Genomic DNA, 21043 nt, shown 5'->3' with positions numbered 1-21043 from the left:
CATAAAAGAACCACAAATTACATAAAGAACTTTTACCATGTAGTCATTGATTTAGTGGCCAAAACTGAAGCCATAATTGACAGAACAGTTTCACCACAAGGTCCATTTAGTAGAGTTTACCAAGTTGGAGAATTGTAGAAGTTAGTTTTTCTGGCCAATTTTACGGACTTCTGGTCCATGTTATTTTAAAAATTGAGATGGAAAGTTAATTCTTGGAAACAGCAGTTGACAAAAAACTTAAAAACTCAATTTTAATTAAACTTTTAAGCCAACAATGCCATTACATTATTAAAACATCAATAAACTGTAGCTCAAATCGTAACCCAGAATATTTGATCAGAAAAAGCATTTTCTTGACAAAAATGTTCACAGTGGCTTCCATACATTTTTAATTTTAAGGTTAAGATATAACCTGTTATGTGTGTTGAGCTGAAAATGCCACCACAGTATGTCTCTGGGCAACAAAAACAGTGTCTGTTTTGCCAGACAGGTGGATGGACGCACCCAGAGAGAGAGACTGAACGACTGGACTGATCAAAATTGTGTGCTCTCTGTGCTGTTCCCCACTCTGCTGTAAGGAAAGCTGCCCGGCTGCATTCCTTGCCATGATTCCCTTTCGTTGCAACGCTGCAGAGAGACGCCCTGATCCTGACTGACTTGCATGTTTTTAGATGCTATAGGACATTGAAATGTATCATTAAACCATGACATGTGCCGCCATATGAAGCCATTGCGTAATAGACTTCCTTTGTGTCCCTCAGGCCATCACATACTGTTCCATTGTTGACTATATACACTGTGTCTGTATTTGTAGCATAAAGCTCACCTGAGTCTGGACTGAGGGTTTACACAGCATAGCTTCAGGTTTAAGATGACCAGAGCAAGTTAAAAACTCATCAGTTTTAGTGTTACATTCAGTCTAATAACATTACATTATTTAACTAAATGTAAAATCTCATAATGCAATATTTGCACATATGTGATTTTTGACCTAACACAGTGTGTTAAATTAACACAAGTAGTAATAGTATTATGATTATTAACTGCACACTACATGTACTGTTTACACTATGAACTTTTGGACATTCCTGGTCAATATTTTGTATATTTTACTTTATTATTTATTTACTTTCTCTATTTACTTTACAATTTTGTTTATTCTCGCTTCCAGTAACAAAAACCAGTTCTCCCCAGTTCAAAGTGTGTCAAAGGTAATCTAACCTGTGATCTGGTGTCTGTATTAGCTTTTCCTGAGGATGGTAAAAATCTATCTCCATAAAGCTTCATAAAAAAGATGTCCAACAAAAAATCTTAAGTATGGGTGCTGGTGGGTGTTTTTGGTTTGGACAGAGCCATGTGAACTATTTCCACGTGTTCCACTATTCATGCTAGGCTAAACTCACTGGCTAGTCATAGTTATAGTTAAAGAACAGGTTCAAAATGTTAAGTGTTTGTTAAAGCAACAGTCAAGCACACAAATAAACCCTGAAACAGGTTTTTCTTGCTGTAATCATTCCTCTTGTTCATATTGACTGTTTGAAGGTCCCTTCATAATTTACTAATCCAAATCAAGTAGATATCTTTCTGTTAGTCTTTTTAGTGCCAGAGGGATTTTAATGCTAAAAAAGACTGTAAATATGTCAGATATCCACTTGATATGACTAACTCAGACTGCGCCTTCTTTACCATTTAAATCACTTTGCATGTATGTTGCCAGCGTCAGCCTGAATTTCATACAAGTACTGTGGAAATGTTTCACTGAAACTCATCTGAACTGAAAGTGTCTCCCACTCACATGGCTGAAAGTCTATTTTTGTACTTTTTGTTCTTATTTTATTTGTAATTTTTTGACCTACAGTACAGTATGTTGCTTACAAACTAACTTGTTATGGGGGAAACACTACAATTTCCATGGTGGAGATAGAAAGTGGTTTTACATTTGGTGCCGGTCTACCAAAACTGAAATAATGTGAATTATAATGTTCCACTTCAGATTGTATAAGAGTTCAAAAATTTAAAATGTTTTTCATAGCACTTAATAGCCATGTTTGAACCACTGCATTGCTTTTTAACATGATGTCTCCCAACTGCATTCATTGGTGTTTTGTTCACTAGATGCATTTTGCCTTGCAGGAATTCATCCACAAATATTTCATTCATGGTAACTGAAGGGCTCCTGGTCCCTGTGAGAGATTTGAGAATGTGTCATGGCCCCGATGAAAAGGAAGGGCAGGTCCGAAGGTGGGGGGAAGAAAGAGTGCAGTAAACAGGTCGGTCCGGTCTTCCTCTGCAAGGTGGATGTCTGGGTGGTGACACACCTGTTAACCTGTCTGGGAGGAGCTGCCGGTCTTTAACACTGTACTGACGTGACTGAGTGTGTGTGAGTGTGTTTGTGTGTGTTTAGAGTTTGTGAAGAACCAAAGGAAGAGGAGTGATAGAGCAGGAGCCACACGGTGAGGAAGACGGAGAAGAAGAAGGAGTAAGAGAGAGAGAGATTTTTTTGTGGGATTTCTGCTTGATCCCCCCCCTACAACCTCCAGGATGTTTAAGAAAAAAGACAGTAAGGAGGGATCGGTCAAGGTCTCGGGCAAGATCAACAAGTGAGTTTTTCCCAGAGTAGTTTATGAATGTGTGTATGAATGTATGTATGTGTGTGTGGTAATACTGTATCTCGGTCCTGCTCCCCCTCCTCTTGTTCCCAGGACGAGAACTGTGTCATGTTCCCAGTGCGTGCAGTTGTCCTCTTTCTCTGTGTAAATGTGTGTTGTGGTTCCTTTTTTCTTACATGATGTTTGGGTTGAAAGAGATTTCAATAAGAGTTTGCACTGTACATTCATCACTGATTTCAAGTGCTGATTTCTGTCGACATTAATCCTCTGGGATGATTGAGAGTGTTAACAGGGCCTGAGGTCAGGTTTACTTTGTAAATAGAAGGTAAGAGACTGTTGAATTAAAGACAGGTGGAACTTGTGAAGGTGTGTCCGTTATGGCTCAAAACTTGAGCCATAACGGAAATGTGCTTGTTTGTAGAAACAGTCATTCTGTCATTTTACATGTGAGCTAAAAACAAAATGTTTCAATTTTTTACAAAAAATCTTCTCAGTTCTTTTTCAACCTATTTCTCAAGCACACAAATCCCCAAAATGTGACTTCATGGGTCAGTCTTTCCAAAAGTTCACAGAGATCTAGGCTTGTGACGTCTATCAAAACGTTGTTATTGGTGATCATATTTCAATGAGAAAAAACCTGTCCTGTAAGGACTGTGTGCATGAGTTCAGTATCAGAGGCTGCTTTGTGTCTTGTCAGGCTTGGCTGCTGTTTAAAATATGTAGACATTTCGGTACTAGAAAATGATGCCTAGATAACAAATCTAGAAATGAGGCATAGAGAAAAAAAATAGGACTTATATAGCGGGTGGTGCTGGGGTACACCATAAGACTTAAGTGCTTAAAAACTTGTTTGACCTTTTTGGCCTTTTTTTATTTTATTTTTTACACATTATTCATTCATTCATTTTGAGGTGAAGACGGTGTTCAAAAAGTTTATTCAGTGTGTGCAAATGTGTGAAAAAATCTCCCAAATCAGAAGTTTCTGATCACTCTGCCCTACACTTATCTAAGTAATAAAAGAAGATGACCCTGACCCTTACCCATTTCACATATGTATTAAGGTGATTTAATTTAAATAATGGCTTTCAACACACCTTATAACACAAATGACAGCCATCATAGAGAAGCTGGAGATACATTCAGCTGCAAAATTGATAGTTTCACCTTCTCATCCCTGTTGGATGTCTCAGTAGTGACGTGGTTTCACAGGCAGACCTTGCTCCTGGTTGGACATGTCAATCTGCTGAGGTGTGATGAGGGATGGGCAGTCTGGACTGCTCAGCTGGTTCCTTTCTCTTATGTGGGCGTTGGTTCCCAACTGTATATTGTGGCTTGAATAGGACCTGTTGCTTGGTTCATGTAGCCTGTAAGAACCATAAGCCACCAATTAAATGGATGAAGACAATGTAGAAGGGCAGCAACTAACAACTAATCCCATTATATCTCATATAAAATGTAGTCTATTTTTACATCATTTACACTGATACTCACATTTCAGAAACTGGAATGATTGCTCAATCATCAAATTTGATCCCAATCAATTTTCTGTTTATCTATTAATTGATTAACTAATTTATATAAAGTGGCAGATGAAACTGTACTACTGTCGGTAAGTGGGACATTACTCATTGTAAAGTATAGTGCAACTTTAAAAGCTTCATTTTAAATTACAAATGGCATGTTCATCTGTCATAGGCTATTTATGGGGACAGATTTCAAATTTAGGACCAGTTAAATTTGTCCAATTCAGTACAAAAGGTGTGTCCCCCAATTGGTTTAACGCTGATTTTTCAGTCATTGATTAAGGTTAGGCAAGTATATATAGTGAGGGTAAGTCTCCAAGAAATGAATTTAAGTCTATGTAATGTCCCCAAAAGTGACCAAAAGTGTATGTGCGATGCCTTAGTATCCTAGAGGTGGCCATCTTGTGCCTGTCATCACAGCTTATTGATGACATAATATTTTAATGATGACACTGAGTCTGTGACTGATGACTATTTTTGATATTTACAATGAATGATATTCCTCTATTTAATGTGAAAGGAGCTGCTTGTAGTGCTGAACTTACAGTGCAGTAACACTGAACTCTGCTTTCAGCTGCTTTTAGCTGTGAGCTGGCAGGGAATTTGCGAGCTATACCTAAATCTTGGAGTGTATTAGTACAATCTTTGTGATCGTGTAGCTTACTAAAAAATGCAGACAAGCCCTCCAAAATTATGTGGGTTATCCAGTTACCCTTTCAAGGAAGTCAGGCTTAGATGGAGCTATTTAGCTATCTTGCTATGGTTATTCATATAAATAAAAAACCCTCAATGAGTCATCTCTTTCAGTCACAATAAGCAGCATTAAAGGGTTTTATTAAACAGGGCTCTATTGTATCCTTTGAGGGCTGTCCTGTTTCAGCAGAGTCACAGTCACAAGAGTTCAAACTCTCTACAGATGACACGAAGGCCTCACACATTCCTGTCACCCCCGAAAAATATTAAGCTCAACACGCATTACTGCTACAGTACATATAAACACAGACACTTAATTGATGAAGATATTTGTGATCCGTCAATCTGATCCTCATCCACACTTATTGTAGATTACAACATCTATAATGAAATAATAGAAAATGTCAGATTTTCAGGTCCACCTACCTTTATCAAGATGGAGACAATGACAGCTAAACAACCAGAACATATGAGCAAACAACTGATTCTTTTCCTCTGACAGGAGACAAGGTAACTAATATCAAAGACACCCAAAAAAGAAATGAAATCCCAAAACACAAATTTAGTGGCACACGTCAAGAAAGGGCAGACTGTGAAAGCATGTAGATTATATCAGGATTGTGTCACTAATCCAGGCTCTGTTGACTCTTATGGGTTTTTGTAATTACCTTATCTTTTTTCATTTTTGCATGCAGAGAGATCAATGTCTCATCACCTTCAATAAGTTAGAGCATCAGTAGTGACTGAATTTGCAGTTTCAGGTCATAACCAACAAGAGTCCAAGTATTTTGCTCCTTAGTGTATTATTAAGGAAACTTAAGAAATAACGCCTGCGCGTGCGTGTGTGTGTGTGTGTGTACACCACATATCTCTCCCTCCTGCTGACTGAGCAGGAATAAGGAGGCCATTGTCACAACTGCTGCAGAACCAGATCAGCCCTCAGCTCAGTAAGTCAGTGCCGCCGAGGAACACATCTCTGCATTCCTCTGTCTCTTTATCATTAAAGAGCGGCATGAAAATGCATTCAGGCTGTCGTAAATCTTTCTTATAGGACATTTGCTTGTTTTTCTCTCAGGGAGACATGAGTTGTTGTACTGAGGTAGTTTTGGTATGTGAGCCAGTTAACCAGCGAGGTGCTTGATGGTTTGCCAACATTCTTTGGTTCAATGTTACACATCAATGTTATTTCAGAGGTTTAGCTTCATGAGGGAAGTAACTGTAGTAATACCTCTCAGCAAGAGTTTATCTTGTTGTATGCAATTGTGATGTTTTGTGGCTGTTTTTACAGTAAATGCTGCATATTGCAAAAAGCTATCTCAGAGTTAAAGGTTATTACAGTGTATTATGTAATTTGCCGGGCTCTGGTGGTAAAGGGTAACTTGCAAGCGAGCCAGTTTGTGGGAAAGATTGTTTTTATGTCCACAAAAATGAAAAATTGAGTGTTATATTTTCCATGAAACAGTATAAATTCAGTTCAACCTGTAAGTTGCAGCTGTTGGAGAAAACCATATTACCACAAACTTTATCACAATACAAAGTTTGCAAAACTGTTTATGAGTGTCCCTTGTTTAAATCCAATTGATTGCTCTCCTTTTTTCAAATAATTTGATTTCATTTACATCCACCATAACCGACCACACACTATACATCTCCTCTGTTCAAAGCTCTCCCACACAAACAAACCTACTCTAATTAAATTGTAACATCATCCTGTCTTATCTTCATTCAAATCCTTAAATCTCAAATCATTTGATTTTTGACTCTAAAACCACAAATTGAACACCCCCCAACCACTGAAATGTCCTCCTTTGTGTGTCTGAGGCATCACTATACATTTTCTCTGTTACAAAGAGTGACAGTGAGAGAGGGAGTGACTGTCACAGTCACCTGCTGAGGAATGGTAAGCATTCAAAGAACGCTTCGGGCGTGGCATGGATGGTGAAAAGATCTATCCTCGCACTGACCCTACACCCTCCCAACACCCCTTGAGACTTGTGATTATTTTTTTGATCTTGATAAACAGGTCAGAAACTTGACAAAAGTAATAAAAGTAAAACAGATAAAACTGTGCAGATTTTTGACAGTGGATATGCTTTTAAAATATGTGTTGCCCTTAAACTTTATTGTCTTACAACATTAAATGTATCGTGACAATCAGAGTTTACACTTTCAAAACTTTAAGTTTTTTCAGAAAAATATCTTTTTTGTGATCAATATTGAAATCATGATTAATTAAAAACTTGTCTGTTATTGAGAGCCTCTGAAAGTGAACCAAACCTTCATGAACAAATAAAAAAGCCACCTCCACTGGTAAGTGACGGTGCTCAGATGCAGCATTGTATGAGGATTGTTGAACATGAAATGGGAATACTGAACTGATCTTGGGTCAGACATGATTTGATCACTACTTATGTTTTAATCTGTGACCCTCTTCCTTACCCTGCAGGTCCCAAGCCAGCAGCTTGGCCTTGCTGATCGCCCAGATGCAAAAGAATGCTGACCAGGTGGAGAAAGACATCCTCCGGTCAGAGGAGCTGCTGGCTGTGGTGAGAACACACTGAAACACTGGCACTCAGATAGTGCACTCATGTCTATATGTAAAGTGCCCTGAGATTACTTTGTTGTGATTTGGCGCTATACAGATAAAGATTGATTGATTGATTGATGGTTGTCTGCTTTCATCAGGATGCTGAAAATGAGAAGAAAGACCTCCCCTTACAGTATCAGACTGAGATCTCAGGCAAGCTGGGCGAGGCTGAGGGCCTGCTGCAGAACCTCTTCCTGGACGTAGGCAAAGCCAAGAAGCTCAAACACCCACAGGCCAGAGAGATAGAGAGCGAGTGAGTTGTTACACAATGAATGCAATACAGAAGAAGAGACCATGCTGAATATATGAAAATAATAATCAGCTCAAACCAGACAGAGTCATTTCATGATATTTTGAATTTAGAAATCCTAATACACATTTAAAGTCCACAAAACACTAGTTATGTACTCTATCATCAAGTCTCCAACCTAACACCAATACTTAGAGTCATGGAGACTCAAAGTGCTTAATATTAACTAAATACATAATACATTTTCACATTCTTTGTCAATCAAGACAAGTCAGTTTTGTGATTGGATTTTTTCAGTCCAAATGAGCAAACATACAATCATACTTTGGAAAAAGGATAAAACTACTAGACTAAATATTAATCATGGTTCTTCATTTCTTTCTTCTCTGGTGACACTAGTGTCATTCACCTTCATGAGCGCTGGTTGAAGGATTGCGCCTTCTACCGAGACATCTTTGAGCAGATTGACGACGTGTCGTTGATGCCCAGAATTGACTGGGCCCCTGTGTTGAACCAGAAACAAGTAAGTATTACAGCGCTGTCTCAACATTTGGGGGCAAGTCTGCTAAGAAATTCTCTGAATATGCAGGTTTGGTGTGATTCTTTGAGCTTACAGAAAAAGGCTGGCCATGAAGACACCAAAAGCAAGAATGATTTGATCCTAGCCAAATACTGTCCATGTGGACCAAGCTTGATACATCTTATTATTTTGTGGCACAGAGCTCCATTATTGTCTAAAAATGATTACAAACACATCAAATAGGCTGGTTATACTTGGTTTTTAAATACATTTGGGTGATCCAAACACAAGTGAACATCCAAGACACATAGTCATTCACATTTGTGTCTGTCAAGCATCTCCAAGGTGTTCAGCTGACCTCTTGTGTTCACAGTTATTATAGACAAGCACCAGCTTTGTTTAAGCAAAACAAAAATGTACAACTAATATACATGTACATGCAATCCAGCTGTTGACAGGACAAGGTCAATTGATGTTGGCGAGCTGTCACCAAAACAACCTGCATGTCCTGCATTGATGGTGTATTTTCATCTTACTGTATATCCTTGTCAGGGACGCATTAGGACACTACAAAAGATATGTGGTTAAATGCATACTACACATCCTCAGGCAGTGGTTTGAGTATTTGGATCACAATGCTGTCCACTTTGGATCCAATCACCCAATGTGCATCTTAAAACCAAGTATAATCTGTCAATGAGTCACACTGCATTGCACTGGATGACATTTTCCTTTATTAAGATGAACATGGACACTGTAGTTTATTTTAAGTCAATCCTACATACACCATTCTGTCCCCATAAATAATAAAATGTGTATTAATCCACACAGAAAAGACTCCCAAAATACACCATTACTCCTATTTGATTGATGTTTACCAAGAACTACAGTACCCAGCTGTTTAAAGAAATTACTTGGCTTTTTAAAAAAATGAACTATTTGTGACCTCTTTAAAGATGCAGTTTGTAGAATTTAGTGGCATCTAGTAGAACTGACTTAGCAGAAATGCAAAATAACATTCACAAGTATGTTTTAAATTGTGTATTAATTGGAAAATATGAATGATTGTACTTTCATTGCCCTAGACCTAGAGTCCTTTATATCTAGATAGGGAGCATGTTCTCTTCCTCAGAAACCACCATGTTGCACCGTCATGTTTCTACAGGAGGCCAAACGGACCTTTTACAAGTTAACAACACAACTAATAAAAGAGTGACCTGTAAAGACTTTCCTTCAGGTGTTTATCTATCTCTACATACATTAACACTCTTCCTCTGATGTCACTGTTCTCAGAAAGAGGTGAGCACTGAGGAGTATGGCCCAACCATGGCAGACCTGGAGAAGCAGATCGCCGCTCACAATATCCTGCACAAAGAGATTGATGCGTACAGTTCCCAGCTCTGCATTAGCTCTGCTGGCAGCAAGGTGAATATACACTCCAGCATATTTAAATGAAAATATATCCTCATGTCATTATGGGTGTCTTCACTTCAGCAAAACACTCAGAGGGTTGACACTCACCACAGCAGCTGACTGAAACTTTTAATGCCTTCTTTAATCTTAATGAGCAGCTTGTAATAAATAATCATCATCTGTCTGTATCCATTTTGCTGTCTTGTCTTCTAGGAGAAATATACAGCCTTCAAGAAACAGTACAACAATCTATTGGTGAGTTCAGTTGTTCATGTGTAAGAAAACAAAACTCATAGTTTCCTTATTTTAAAATATCATTATACAAAACATTGACTATAATAGAAAATCACAGGGCACTTATTGGGAGATCTTTCAGAAATATCTCGGTCATTTTTGTTTAAAGTCACCTTATAATTAAATTTACTTTTTGACCTCTGTTCTATAACTGACATGCTATTCTATGCACCCATTAATTTTATCCAAAGAGTCAAAGATACACACTTCTTTTATTTTCCTGTGTTGACATTTTAAAAAATGTAATCAAAAAACAGATTTGGGGCTATTCCTTCTATTTTCCACAACTGATACTAATTCAGATACTCTGGAAATGCTGTTTCATAGTTTTCACTTTCAGAACTTCTCAGGTTTTTACTCAGTTTTATTGACTTTCTCCTCAGGACAACTCCAAGTGGCGTCGCCACTACCTGAGCAGCCTGTACGAATACATGCAGGGCTGCAACAAGGAAGTGGCCTTCCTGGAAGAAGAGCAGGATAAGATCAGGAAACAGGACTGGAGTGACCGTATGGTGGATCCACCTGATGTACGCAGGCAGTATGAGGTCAGTGCTGATGGGTTTTTAAGTCAGAGCTGTGAGACGTTGAAATAATAAGATTATGTTACTTGTCCAGAATGATCTAAAGTGAGACCTTTGTTCTGTACTGGGATGTCTAATAATATAAATGACCTTGTTTTGATTTGATGTCAATCAGAACTTCAAGAACAACAGTCTGCTGTCACACGAGAGCGAGGTGAACAAACTCCAGGATGAAGGAGACAGGCTTATTGAGCTGAAGCATCCTGCCACTCCAACAATACAGGTATAAAGGCAAAGCTGAAAAGGACAAAGTCCTGTTACTTTAAGTCTAAAACTAACCCTATTTTTTTTTTAAATCAACTTAACTGACAACTTAACATTCTAAAGACGTATTTGTAAGTCAAATTTTGTGTGCTATTCCAATCCAGCGCAAATTGACTTATATCATTACATTTCTAGGCTCAGAGAGATCTTGTACGAAATGAGTGGCAGAAATTCCTGAATTTCTGCATTTGTCAAGAGACACACCTGGACAATGTGGAGGAATTCAAAAAGGTAAGAATACCTCACACACAGACACAGTTTGTCTTTTGGCATGCATTGAATATATCTCCCTGTAATGCAACACATTCAGGTTTCATACAAACATTTTAAAACATCTTTTTCTGCTATTTTTCCAGTACCAAATGGACACTGAGCAACTGTCAGAGACCCTGACCAAACTCAACAATGGCCTGGACCCCAAGTCTATTGGCAAGAAGAGCAACTCAGAGATACTGCTGCAGCTTGAGGTACACAGGAGCTTTTATAGACATTCACTACAAATACAGAATCAAATACTGCAAGTCAGTACACATATGTTTCAAGACATTCACCTCTGTGAGGTGCTCCTACACAAACACCTTCATCATGTATCTCAAGTTGAATACAGAGAAAACCAGAAATAAATAGATTATAGAGGATGTTGCACAGAGTTCTGATTGTTTTGGACACCCCAGTCATAAAAAGGCATAAAACTGTTATGGTCCATCTTGGAGCAAACGTATAAAATTAGAATTTGCAGTCTAAAATGTCTCACTCCCTCTCTTTTCCCTGTTTTCCACCAGGCAGAGGAAAAGGCTGTACAGAACAGTGAGCAGCTGTTGGCGGACTTGAGGAGGCGCAGCACCAGCATAGCTCCTCTGAAGCTACGCCGCAGTACCCCCAACAGACCCATCACAGTGGAAGCCCTATGTGACTCAGAGTCCGACAAGGTGGAGCATTTTAACCTTAAATTGTTGTCGGGCTGAGCAAAAAAAGGCGAAGACTGTTAAATATATTTAACTGAGAGTTTTCAGGTCAAGTGTTTATACACTCTTCTCTAAACTTCTAGGCATGTATAGAATGATTTTATTTCTTATTCATGTATTACAATCAAGGCATCTCTGTCAAGAGGGGAGAAGTTCACCTTGAAATCTAACTCAGACACTGAAAACTGGGATGTTACTTCAACCGATGGGGCAACTATAACTTTCCCAGGAGCCTGTTTCCAGATCCCACCACCTGATCCAGAGGCCATTGACAAAGTGGACCTGTAAGTATCACAAAGTTGTCTTATGCAGTTAGAATTAATGATGCAAGAATATGTCACTTACTCTCTGTCTTTCCATGTCATTTATCCTTTAGTTTGGGTAGTGAACTGGAAGAGATCAAGAAGAAGAGAGCTGCTCTGGCAGCGTCCCTGAAGAATCACAAATCAGACGTGTCCAGGACCCAGCAATCAGGTCAGTGTCAAACTGAATCTTAAAATATCCTAAATGAGGATCATTAATTACCACTAGCTGCAAATAGTTTGCCACAATCAGATTAGTCAATAAATCAACTTGTTGTTTGCAGCCCCAGTGTCTTCTGCACCACCGGACCCCAAAGTGACAGCGGTTGCTCAGCAGCTGGACAAGTTGGACAACGACCTGGTCAACAGTGAGGAGGCCATGCTGAGCCGCCTGCGGGCCCCACTGAGCCGCAGTGACCCGGCTGGAGACCTGGCCAACAGGCTGAAGAAGCAGGAGGTCAGACAAATAAACTGTTTAAACTCCAACTCTCTGTCACTCTGTTAGCATGTTTTTTGCATACGTTTTCTCTGTCAGCAATGCGTCAAGACAAAAACAGGAAAACATTCATACATAAATCAGGTATGCAACTATTAATTATGTTCATTACCAAGTAGTCTGGCTTGTTTTTCTCCATTAACTGATGACTAGTTTAGTCTATAAAATTATAATTTCGCTTGAAAAGCGGTTCAAATGATTACTTGATTAACAAAAAAGTTGCTGTAATTTTTTGTCAATCACACTGTACATGTAGTATTTCATCATCAAAGAAATGTGTTTAACCCTAACTTACTGAAAGCAAGTAATGCTATTGTAGGAACTTTACTCCTCCTTAATATATTAAAAGCTAAAGAAACATAATTTGGTCATCAGGTGTCTCTTTTTGGAGTTTACAGTTTCTATGTTTGATCAGGGAGGAACACTACATGACCTGATATCTAAATTATCTAAATCTGATCCTACACAGCAAGCTACCAAGGACCTGGATGCTCTAGAGAAACAGAAGCTTGCAGCTCAGTCTGACCTGCAGCCCCTGCTGTCAAAGGATCCCAGTGATACCTCCTCTGCATTGGCATTGAAACTCAGCGCTGCCAACAACAAGCATGACGGCATAGCTGCGCTTGCTGACCTCTACACCAAGAAGTAAGCATATGTTTTGTTTGGCATAGATGCAGTGGCGCAGTGGAGGATTAAAAAAAATGTTAATGAATGCAATTAATAATAAGAACTGCCAAGACAACATAACCTGACGTGTCATATTTTTATAGGTGTCAGTCTGTCTTTTTGAGCTTTGCTACTGAACTAAGTAATCTCAGTTCACTTATCACTACATTTCTCCTTGGCTTTCCTCAGAGCAAATGCATCTCTCAACCTGGAGAATCAGATAAAGAAGGTGGATGGCCTCGTCTCTGGGTTTGAGGAGAAGTTGAGTCAGGACGGTCCAATCCTTGATGTGCCAAATGCCGTCCAAGCTCGTGCTGAGGACATTCAGGTGAGGACATCTGCATTTCTACATCCCTTTAAAGTCTAATATCAACCACATAAAAGGCAAATCTCCCACTCACAGATCTGACAGATCTTAAATTGCATGTCTCCTGTCTCCTCTATATTCAGTCCCAGAGAAAACCTGTGGTGGCGGCTGAGAACGATATGAAGAAACTGAGTCAGGATCTGGAAACCACAGAGCAGCTGTGCAGCTCTCTGCAGCAGGTTCACCAAGAGTACTGCCCCGACATCCAGCGCCAGAGAACAGAGGTCAAACAGCTGCAGACCCGCTATGCAAATGTTGCCAATCAGGTGAAGGAGAGGTAAGAATAAGATCATTTCAGTTTTAATCAAAAACAAAACTTGAGCTGACCACTATATATCTAGTGGTGCAGAGCTTTACAGTTATTATTTTTTTTAAATCATATTGACTAATTCTTTCAGGGAAAACATCTTACAAGAAACTGCAACCAAGAACCAGGAGTTCAAAAGTGCGTCCAAATCCCTGAATACCTTCCTTGACAACCTGCCGAAAAACCAGATAAACCTCAACGATGATCTGTCTCAGGTCACTGCCAAGCAGAGCTCCCAGGAGGTGAGATTGCTTTTTGAATGTACTGTGGAACATGGAGAATAGTGGATGATATTCTAACTGCTATTATAGTAAAATTATGAAATCATAGTGATTAACTTCTGTTAAACATTTTCATGGCAGAGGGTGATGGATGACCTGAAAAGAAAGGGAGATGATATGGACAGAGTGGTGGACCTGTCTCAAGACCTCCAGAATCTACTCAATGTAAGACGATTCAAATGTATTATAATACAATGCAATAAAATACAAGAGAGAATGCACTGGTGATTTTAGGCCTTAGAAAAAGACAAAACCACAGAGATAAATTCATTCAAATTCATAGCTGTTGAATTTTAAAAAACTATTTAAAAATAATCCACAAATGGGAATACGAGCATACTTTAAATAATTGATTTAATTAATTTGTGCTCAAACCAGAAAACTTAACCTAATTCTTCCCATATGTGCAGGAGTATGAGACCAACATTGATAAATACAACAGTATGCAAGACGATGCTGGCACCACTGATGCAAAGAAACCTCATATGCTCACACTTGCCGATGCCGTTCAGAAAGAGGTAATATTTAAACTCCCATATTTCAACATAAGCTCATTGCATTTGTTAGAGAATCAAGGTGGTTGATTATTTTCTGTGTATCCTTTTAATAGGAAAAAGATTTGGTCAACCGTTATGCTGAAGCAACAGCTGAAAACAACCAACGCCAAAAGCAGATGAACTTGGCTAAGAATCTCATTTCACAAGTAAGGGAGCAAGCTATGAATAAAAATATGACTTTTTCACTATCACAAAAGTAAAACTAATTAAAGCTATGTCACAAAACAAATTACTTGATCAGTTACTGCCATTCAATTCATTTATATTTCTCTGCTGCAGAATGAAGAGAAAGTTCAGATGGTGGCACAACAACAGGTGCAGCTTGAGAGCCAGCCGAAGAGTAGTTTTGAGCTTGAAAATCTGGTAAAAGAGCTGGATGAAGAGAAGGAAAGAACAACTCATGCCCAAACAGAGCTGAAAACCTTCAAAGAAAGGATGCTGTCACTGAAGAGCAGAAGAGGAGTGGAGCGCCTTGAGGAAAAAGAAGTCCTGCAGTACTATCGTGACCCAAAACTGGAGAGTCATTTGACTGATTTTCAGAACAAACTGCATGAAGAGGCCCTGAAGCATAGCACCACCCAGGGTGAGATTGAGGTTGTTACCCAGAAAATCACTACCCTGGAGGACACCCTTAAAAATACAACACCCAAACTGGTGACCAGAGAGGTGACAGAGTTTGAAAAAGATCCTCAACTGGATGTGGAGGCCGCCAAGCTGAGAGATGAAATAGAGAGGATGAAAGATGAAATTCGAGTGCGAGATAAGGAGCAGGTTCAGATGGAGACAGAAGTCACAATTCTCCAGCAAAAAAAGCCACCTATTAAAGAGAAGGTGGTTAAGAAGGAAGTGGTGAAAGTGGAACAGGACCCACAGATGCTGAAAGCAGTGAAAACGTTTGAGACAGAAATTTCTGATGAGACCAACAAGAGCAAGCTCCTCAATGATGAAATCTTCCAGACAAGGAGCCAGATTAATGCACTTGAGAGGCTGATTCCTAACATTCAGCCAAAGGTCATCACTAAGGAAGTGAAAAAGATTGAACAAGACCCTGACCTTATCAATGAGTCAAAGAAGATTCAATCCAGTGTGGAGAATGAGAAGACTGAAAATGACTCTTTGTCCAAAGAGCTGATAGAACTTCACAGTCGCTACAAAGATGTTCAAGACTTGAAACCAAAAGTTGAGGTGAAGGAAATAGTTAATGAGATCTACCGTATAGATCCAACTACAGAGATGGAGATAATGCGAATAAGGAAGGACATACAAGACTCCAACAAGCAGCGTTCTGATCTGGAGAGGGAGGTCACCCAGGTCACATCTGAAGTGAAAACCCTTCAGTCTGAGAAGCCCAAGGTGGAGTTGAAAGAAGTTCTCCAAGAGGTGGTTAAGGAGGAAAGAAGCCCTGAAAATGAGAGAGAGATTCAAAGGCTAAATGATCAGGTGGACCATTTAAACACATCTTACAACTCCCTCCAAGACCAGGTGAGACTTCTTAGGAAAGACAGAGATGAATGGAAGGCTGAAAAGTCCAAGATAGAGACCCAACTCGTCACCAGAGACGTCATCAAGTATGAACCTGATCCTCTGTTGGAGAAAGAAGCTGACCGCTTGAGAAGAGATGTACGTGAGGAGGCACAGGTGCGGCGCACTATGGAAGAGATGGTGTTTGACCTGCAAAACAAAAACATCCTGTTGGAGAGACAGAAACCTGAGGAGAAAGTGGTTGTGCAGGAGGTCGTACGTTTACAGAAGGACCCAAGACAGATAGTCGAGCATGAGAAACTCGGCAAGAACCTAGATGAAGAAGTAATGACCAGGCGTCAGCTGGAGCTGGACCTGCAGCAGCTAAGATCAACAGTGGAAGACAAAGAGAGGACCCTCAGAGAAAGTGACGAGCACAAAAAGAAAGTTCAAGCAGAGTCTGAACTCAGAGAGATCAAACTGCGCATGACACAGCTAGAAAATGCCCCACCACCTGTTGAGGAAAGTATCGTTGTTGAGGAGGTACTGAAGGTTGAGAGAGACCCAAAACTGGAGAGGTTGACAAACAGTGTGCGGTCAGACATGGACAAGGAAACCAACAATATCCTGCATCTCCAGAGAGACGTCCGTAATACCAATGCCAAAATTGAGATCTTACAGAAAGAGAAGTCTGGTGAGAAGACGGTGTACAAAGAGATTGTCCGTGTAGAAAAAGATCAGGCTGTCGAAGCAGAGAGGGATCGCCTGAGGGAGCAGGTATCTCAAAATAAATTTGCCAGGCAGGACTTGGAGGATGAAATCAGACGTCTCAATGATAAAATCAACCTCCTGACAAGCACCAAGTCCAGCACTTCAAAAGAGGAGACTTCCCTCATTTCGAACAGAGATGCCTTACAGAGAGAGAGGGACAACCTCACTCGTGAGCTCAAGACACTTGAGGCCGAGAAACATGACACCAGCCTGTCGTTCCAGCAGCAGAGCAAGTTGATGAGTGAAAAGACACAGAAGAGCAGGCAGAAGAGCATTAAGATGGACTCTGATGTCCAGCGTTTGGAGAAGGAGATCCTGAATGAAAAAGACAAAATCCACGTGCGAGACAGCACCATTCGAGACCTTCAGCAGAATCTGAAGAAAGAGGAGAATGCCGAGACGAGGACCAAAGAGACAAATGTCTCCACCAAAATCTCCATTCTGGATCCAGATACAGGCAAAGATATGTCTCCTTATGATGCCTACCTGCAGGGCCTGATTGACCGTGAACAGTACATTCATCTACAGGAGCTGGAGTGTGACTGGGAGGAAATTACTTCCATGGGGCCTGATGGGGAGACATCTGTACTGCAGGATTGCAAGAGTGGCAAGCAGTACCCTATTAAAGACGCCCTGAAGAAAGGCAGGCTGACACAGTATGATTTACAAAGGTACAAACAAGGCAAAATGCCCATCTCAGAGTTTGCCTTGCTGGTTGCTGGTGAAGACAAGAAACAGCCCCAGTTCAACTCAATCACCCCAAAGTCTGCCAAACCAGTGAATTCAGCCCTTCCTAACCTCTCCTCTGTAACAGAAAACTACCCAGTCGCTGGAATAATCGATACAAACACTGACACCTGCTACACAATCCGCAGTGCCACCATTCGTAAACTGATCGACTCTACCACCGCACAAAGGCTGCTGGAGGCGCAGGCAGCGACAGGTGGCATCATCGATGTCAACACCAAAGAGAGATACGCGGTTCACAAGGCAGCACCCAGAGGCCTCATTGATGACAGTCAAATCCAGAGGTTACTCAATGCACAAAAGGCCTTTATTGGCATTGAAGACCCCATGACCAAAGAGCATTTGTCTGTGGGAGAGGCTGTCCAGAAAGGCTGGATGCCAAAGGAAACTGCCCTTCGCTACATGGAGGCACAGCACCTGACCGGAGGGCTGGTCGATCCCAACACTGGCCGCAGGGTCAGCATCATGGATGCCTTAGGGTCCAAAATGATCGACAGTGCCATGATGAGGGAGTTGCAGGCTGACACAACCTACATCAAGGATATTGTAGACCCTCTCACAAAGGAGAAGATTAACTACAAACAAGCTCTGAATCGCTGTAAGAAAGACCCAATATCAGGCTTACCAATGCTGCCGGCTCCCTCCAAAGAGTCCAGCTACGCTCCAGCTTACAACTCTCATAGATATGCAAGATTCTAGATATGTTTACAACATGCTTGGAGTTATCTTATTTGTGGAGCAATAAAATTTACTATTCATTTGAGATCATATTGTACAAAAATGCATATGTTAATTACAGTGTACATTTTGACTCAGGAAAAGTCTTTACTGCAAAGCTTTGTCTAGTGAAAATGATTGCTGCTGAATTGCCTTTGTTTACTAATATCTGAATGGGCAGATGTTTTTTGATTTTATTTAAAACAGAATATGAATGCAGTTTGTTTGATGTTATTGTGTTATTAGGGATACTGGGGCATGGTGCAATGCTATTTACAAAGATTGATTTGACTCTGTATTATTCTACACTATCCTTGACACTGTTCACTTTAAACTCAATCTTGTTTAATACTTTATAAAGAAACAAATATTAATAAATTTAAATTATGGCTAAAAAGCACAGACTCCCCTCACTTTCAATTCTGAGTAGTCTTTTAAATGAAACACACAAGCAGGTTTTCAACTTTTACTTTCATGAAAGGGTGTGTCCCTCAACTGATATCAAATAACAAATAATGGGCATTGCTCCACCCAGTGTACATGAACTGGTTGTAAATATAACCCATATACCAATCCTTCAAATCTAAGTGTTCACCAGATGATTACAGGGATGAGAAATAATAAATTATGGTTGTCATTTAGCTTTTTGTTGTGAGATACTGGATACGTTTACCTGTTTTTAAACATTTTCAATTTTAATGTCAGTGGAATACATCCATAGTTTGTATTCTTTTTATTCATATCACACGGGTTTCACCAAGACCCATAGATGATAGGTCTATTGTTTGGAAAGTTAAAACATTTTGAATGATATTAGACCACAAAGTTAATTCAGGAATGTTAAGTCTGGTAACTTCCACATCCAAATATATGGCAGCACTGAAAAGCCTTCTCGAAACTGAGCAATATTGCCAAAACATCTGCAATTAATTCTTAACTGGCCAAACTTGAAGCCTGACTATCAGTCCATTAATTTGCAGCTTTAACGATCAAATATTATCCACTGAAAAAGTGTAAAAAGCTGTTATGATCAGAGGTCGGCATGATATTCATATAAACTGATGGAACTAAACCTTTGTCCCTTATTTTTTGAACTGAATGGTCTTGAAGTTCATTTGAGCTCACACAACAGCACTGTGCACCTTGGCAAACAGCTTTAAGAGTCGGTTAGGTAGCTCTGACGATCCATGAGCAGTCTGGGAAACTTGATGCATGAAGGCCCAGATCAGGTTGCATCTGCAGATTGTGCAGCATCATCCTGTTTGCAGTCCCTCTCCCTGAAGAAGCTCCTTTGCTCATTAATTGCTTTCTGTAGAAGAGCAATGTTTACACCATCGACACAGTTCAGCACACGGGCACGAACCATCACGTCATCCCCTGTCAGACAAGAAGACACAGATAAAGGCAAATGATAAATTTCAATTTTGATGTGCAAGAGCAAAACACGTAGTCTAAAATGACAGCATTTAAAGATCGGTTTATATACTAGTCATAATAACATTGCTGTTTGAAAATCATAATAAATTCTGTCAAAAGATCAGAAAGTCTTTCCTTACCATCAGTATTTTCTTTCTCACCCAGAACAATATACTGGGCCCCAACTATTGGGTTAAAGGGCTCCACAAACGAGGTGCGTACAACCACATGGTGCTCTTTCGAAGCATGCTGAGCTGACAGTGTAGCCCTGGACTCCTCAGGCTGATAGCTGACAAGTCTGGAAACAAATACAACTTCACAAACACTGAGAATGGACTTTACAGTGAAGTAGGAGACATCTTGTGTTCAGCAGTTAAACTAAATTCTAAAAATAAATATATTTGCATTCATATATTCTGGGATTTTCAATGAGGGACTAGGAGGAGAAGGTTTTTTTTACCAAGATAAATATACTTTCATGTGGAAAACAAAAAAGTATAATTATAAATATAATATTAGACACACGATTGTTCCAAGCATTTTTATATCTAAACAACATGTCGGGAGGGGATCTTTAAACTTAGATGTTCCTACTGAACATAGAAACTCGGCAGATGAATGTGAAAACAACCTCCAAATTTCAAACTCTGCAAGGTGAAGCTCAAACATCCAGCTGAAGGTACAAGAAGGAACATATTTTTGATTGGGGGGGGGGGCTTTAAAGGACCAGAGTGTAGGATTTAGTGACATCTAGCGGTGAGGTTGTAGATTGCAACCAACTGAAAACTCCACCCCTCCTAGAGCCAGCTCCCTATAAAGATACAAAAGGGTGATAATACACTATAAAAACATGCTCTTTTCTGCCAAGCCTGTTCTGCTAGATGCCACTTAATGCTACACATTTCTTAACAAACCTATTGCTACTTCCACTGCTGTTTATGAATCAGAAATGTTTTGTTTTTTCTCCCGGTTCGAGGACCACAACCTCTGATGTTGCTGTGAGTTATAAGCCAAACCCACCTGCCAAAAGTTCTCACTGATGCTCCCTCCTGTACTGCTCCAGATATCACTTCCCATGGGAAATAAGGCACTGCAACTGCGGGAAGCATCGTGGTAAAAGAAAAACAATGCTTCTAAGAGATAAAAACTGTCTCACATTCGGAGACAGTTGAGTACTGTGAGGAGTAAAACGTGTTGAGGACTCATTGACTACTCTGTGTGTGTATCCTCACTTCTGGCCACATGACTTGTCAGTT

General features: G+C 39.9%; 2 protein-coding genes across 2 annotated transcripts; one reads left to right on the top strand and one right to left on the bottom strand.

The window, feature by feature from the left end:
* Nucleotides 1-7293: 7293 nt before the first annotated feature.
* On the top strand, nucleotides 7294-18353 carry evpla (envoplakin a). The gene is made up of 21 exons (XM_053333368.1): nucleotides 7294-7371; nucleotides 7511-7665; nucleotides 8062-8185; nucleotides 9476-9607; nucleotides 9809-9850; nucleotides 10273-10434; nucleotides 10586-10693; nucleotides 10870-10965; nucleotides 11091-11201; nucleotides 11517-11663; nucleotides 11829-11983; nucleotides 12076-12173; nucleotides 12286-12458; nucleotides 12967-13142; nucleotides 13353-13491; nucleotides 13614-13807; nucleotides 13929-14079; nucleotides 14200-14283; nucleotides 14529-14636; nucleotides 14729-14821; nucleotides 14955-18353. Exons 1-21 carry the CDS (start codon nucleotides 7309-7311, stop codon nucleotides 18351-18353), a joined length of 5910 nt encoding a protein of 1969 aa, XP_053189343.1. The 5' UTR covers nucleotides 7294-7308.
* A 457-nt stretch (nucleotides 18354-18810) lies between these two features.
* On the bottom strand, nucleotides 18811-21005 carry ten1 (TEN1 subunit of CST complex). Its single transcript, XM_053328737.1, has 3 exons — nucleotides 20808-21005; nucleotides 19928-20085; nucleotides 18811-19748 (listed from the first exon to the last, which is right to left on the bottom strand). The coding sequence occupies exons 1-3, from the start codon at nucleotides 20894-20896 to the stop codon at nucleotides 19597-19599; spliced, it is 399 nt and encodes a 132-aa protein (XP_053184712.1). The 5' UTR covers nucleotides 20897-21005; the 3' UTR covers nucleotides 18811-19596.
* Nucleotides 21006-21043: the final 38 nt, after the last annotated feature.

Source organism: Scomber japonicus, chromosome 2 (assembly GCF_027409825.1).
Source record: "Scomber japonicus isolate fScoJap1 chromosome 2, fScoJap1.pri, whole genome shotgun sequence".
NCBI lineage: Eukaryota > Metazoa > Chordata > Actinopteri > Scombriformes > Scombridae > Scomber > Scomber japonicus.
This window is presented reverse-complemented; position numbering and strand designations above follow the sequence as displayed.

Coding starts and splice junctions, on each gene's coding strand:
- evpla (XM_053333368.1), top strand. CDS start 7,309: ATGCAAAAGAATGCTGACCAGGTGGAGAAAGACATCCTCCGGTCAGAG. Junction 8,186..9,475: donor CTGTGTTGAACCAGAAACAA/GTAAGTATTACA, acceptor CACTGTTCTCAG/AAAGAGGTGAGCACTGAGGA. Junction 11,984..12,075: donor GCCATTGACAAAGTGGACCT/GTAAGTATCACA, acceptor TTTATCCTTTAG/TTTGGGTAGTGAACTGGAAG.
- ten1 (XM_053328737.1), bottom strand. CDS start 20,896: ATGCTTCCCGCAGTTGCAGTGCCTTATTTCCCATGGGAAGTGATATCT. Junction 20,086..20,807: donor TCAGTGAGAACTTTTGGCAG/GTGGGTTTGGCT, acceptor ATTTGTTTCCAG/ACTTGTCAGCTATCAGCCTG. Junction 19,749..19,927: donor TGAGAAAGAAAATACTGATG/GTAAGGAAAGAC, acceptor CTTGTCTGACAG/GGGATGACGTGATGGTTCGT.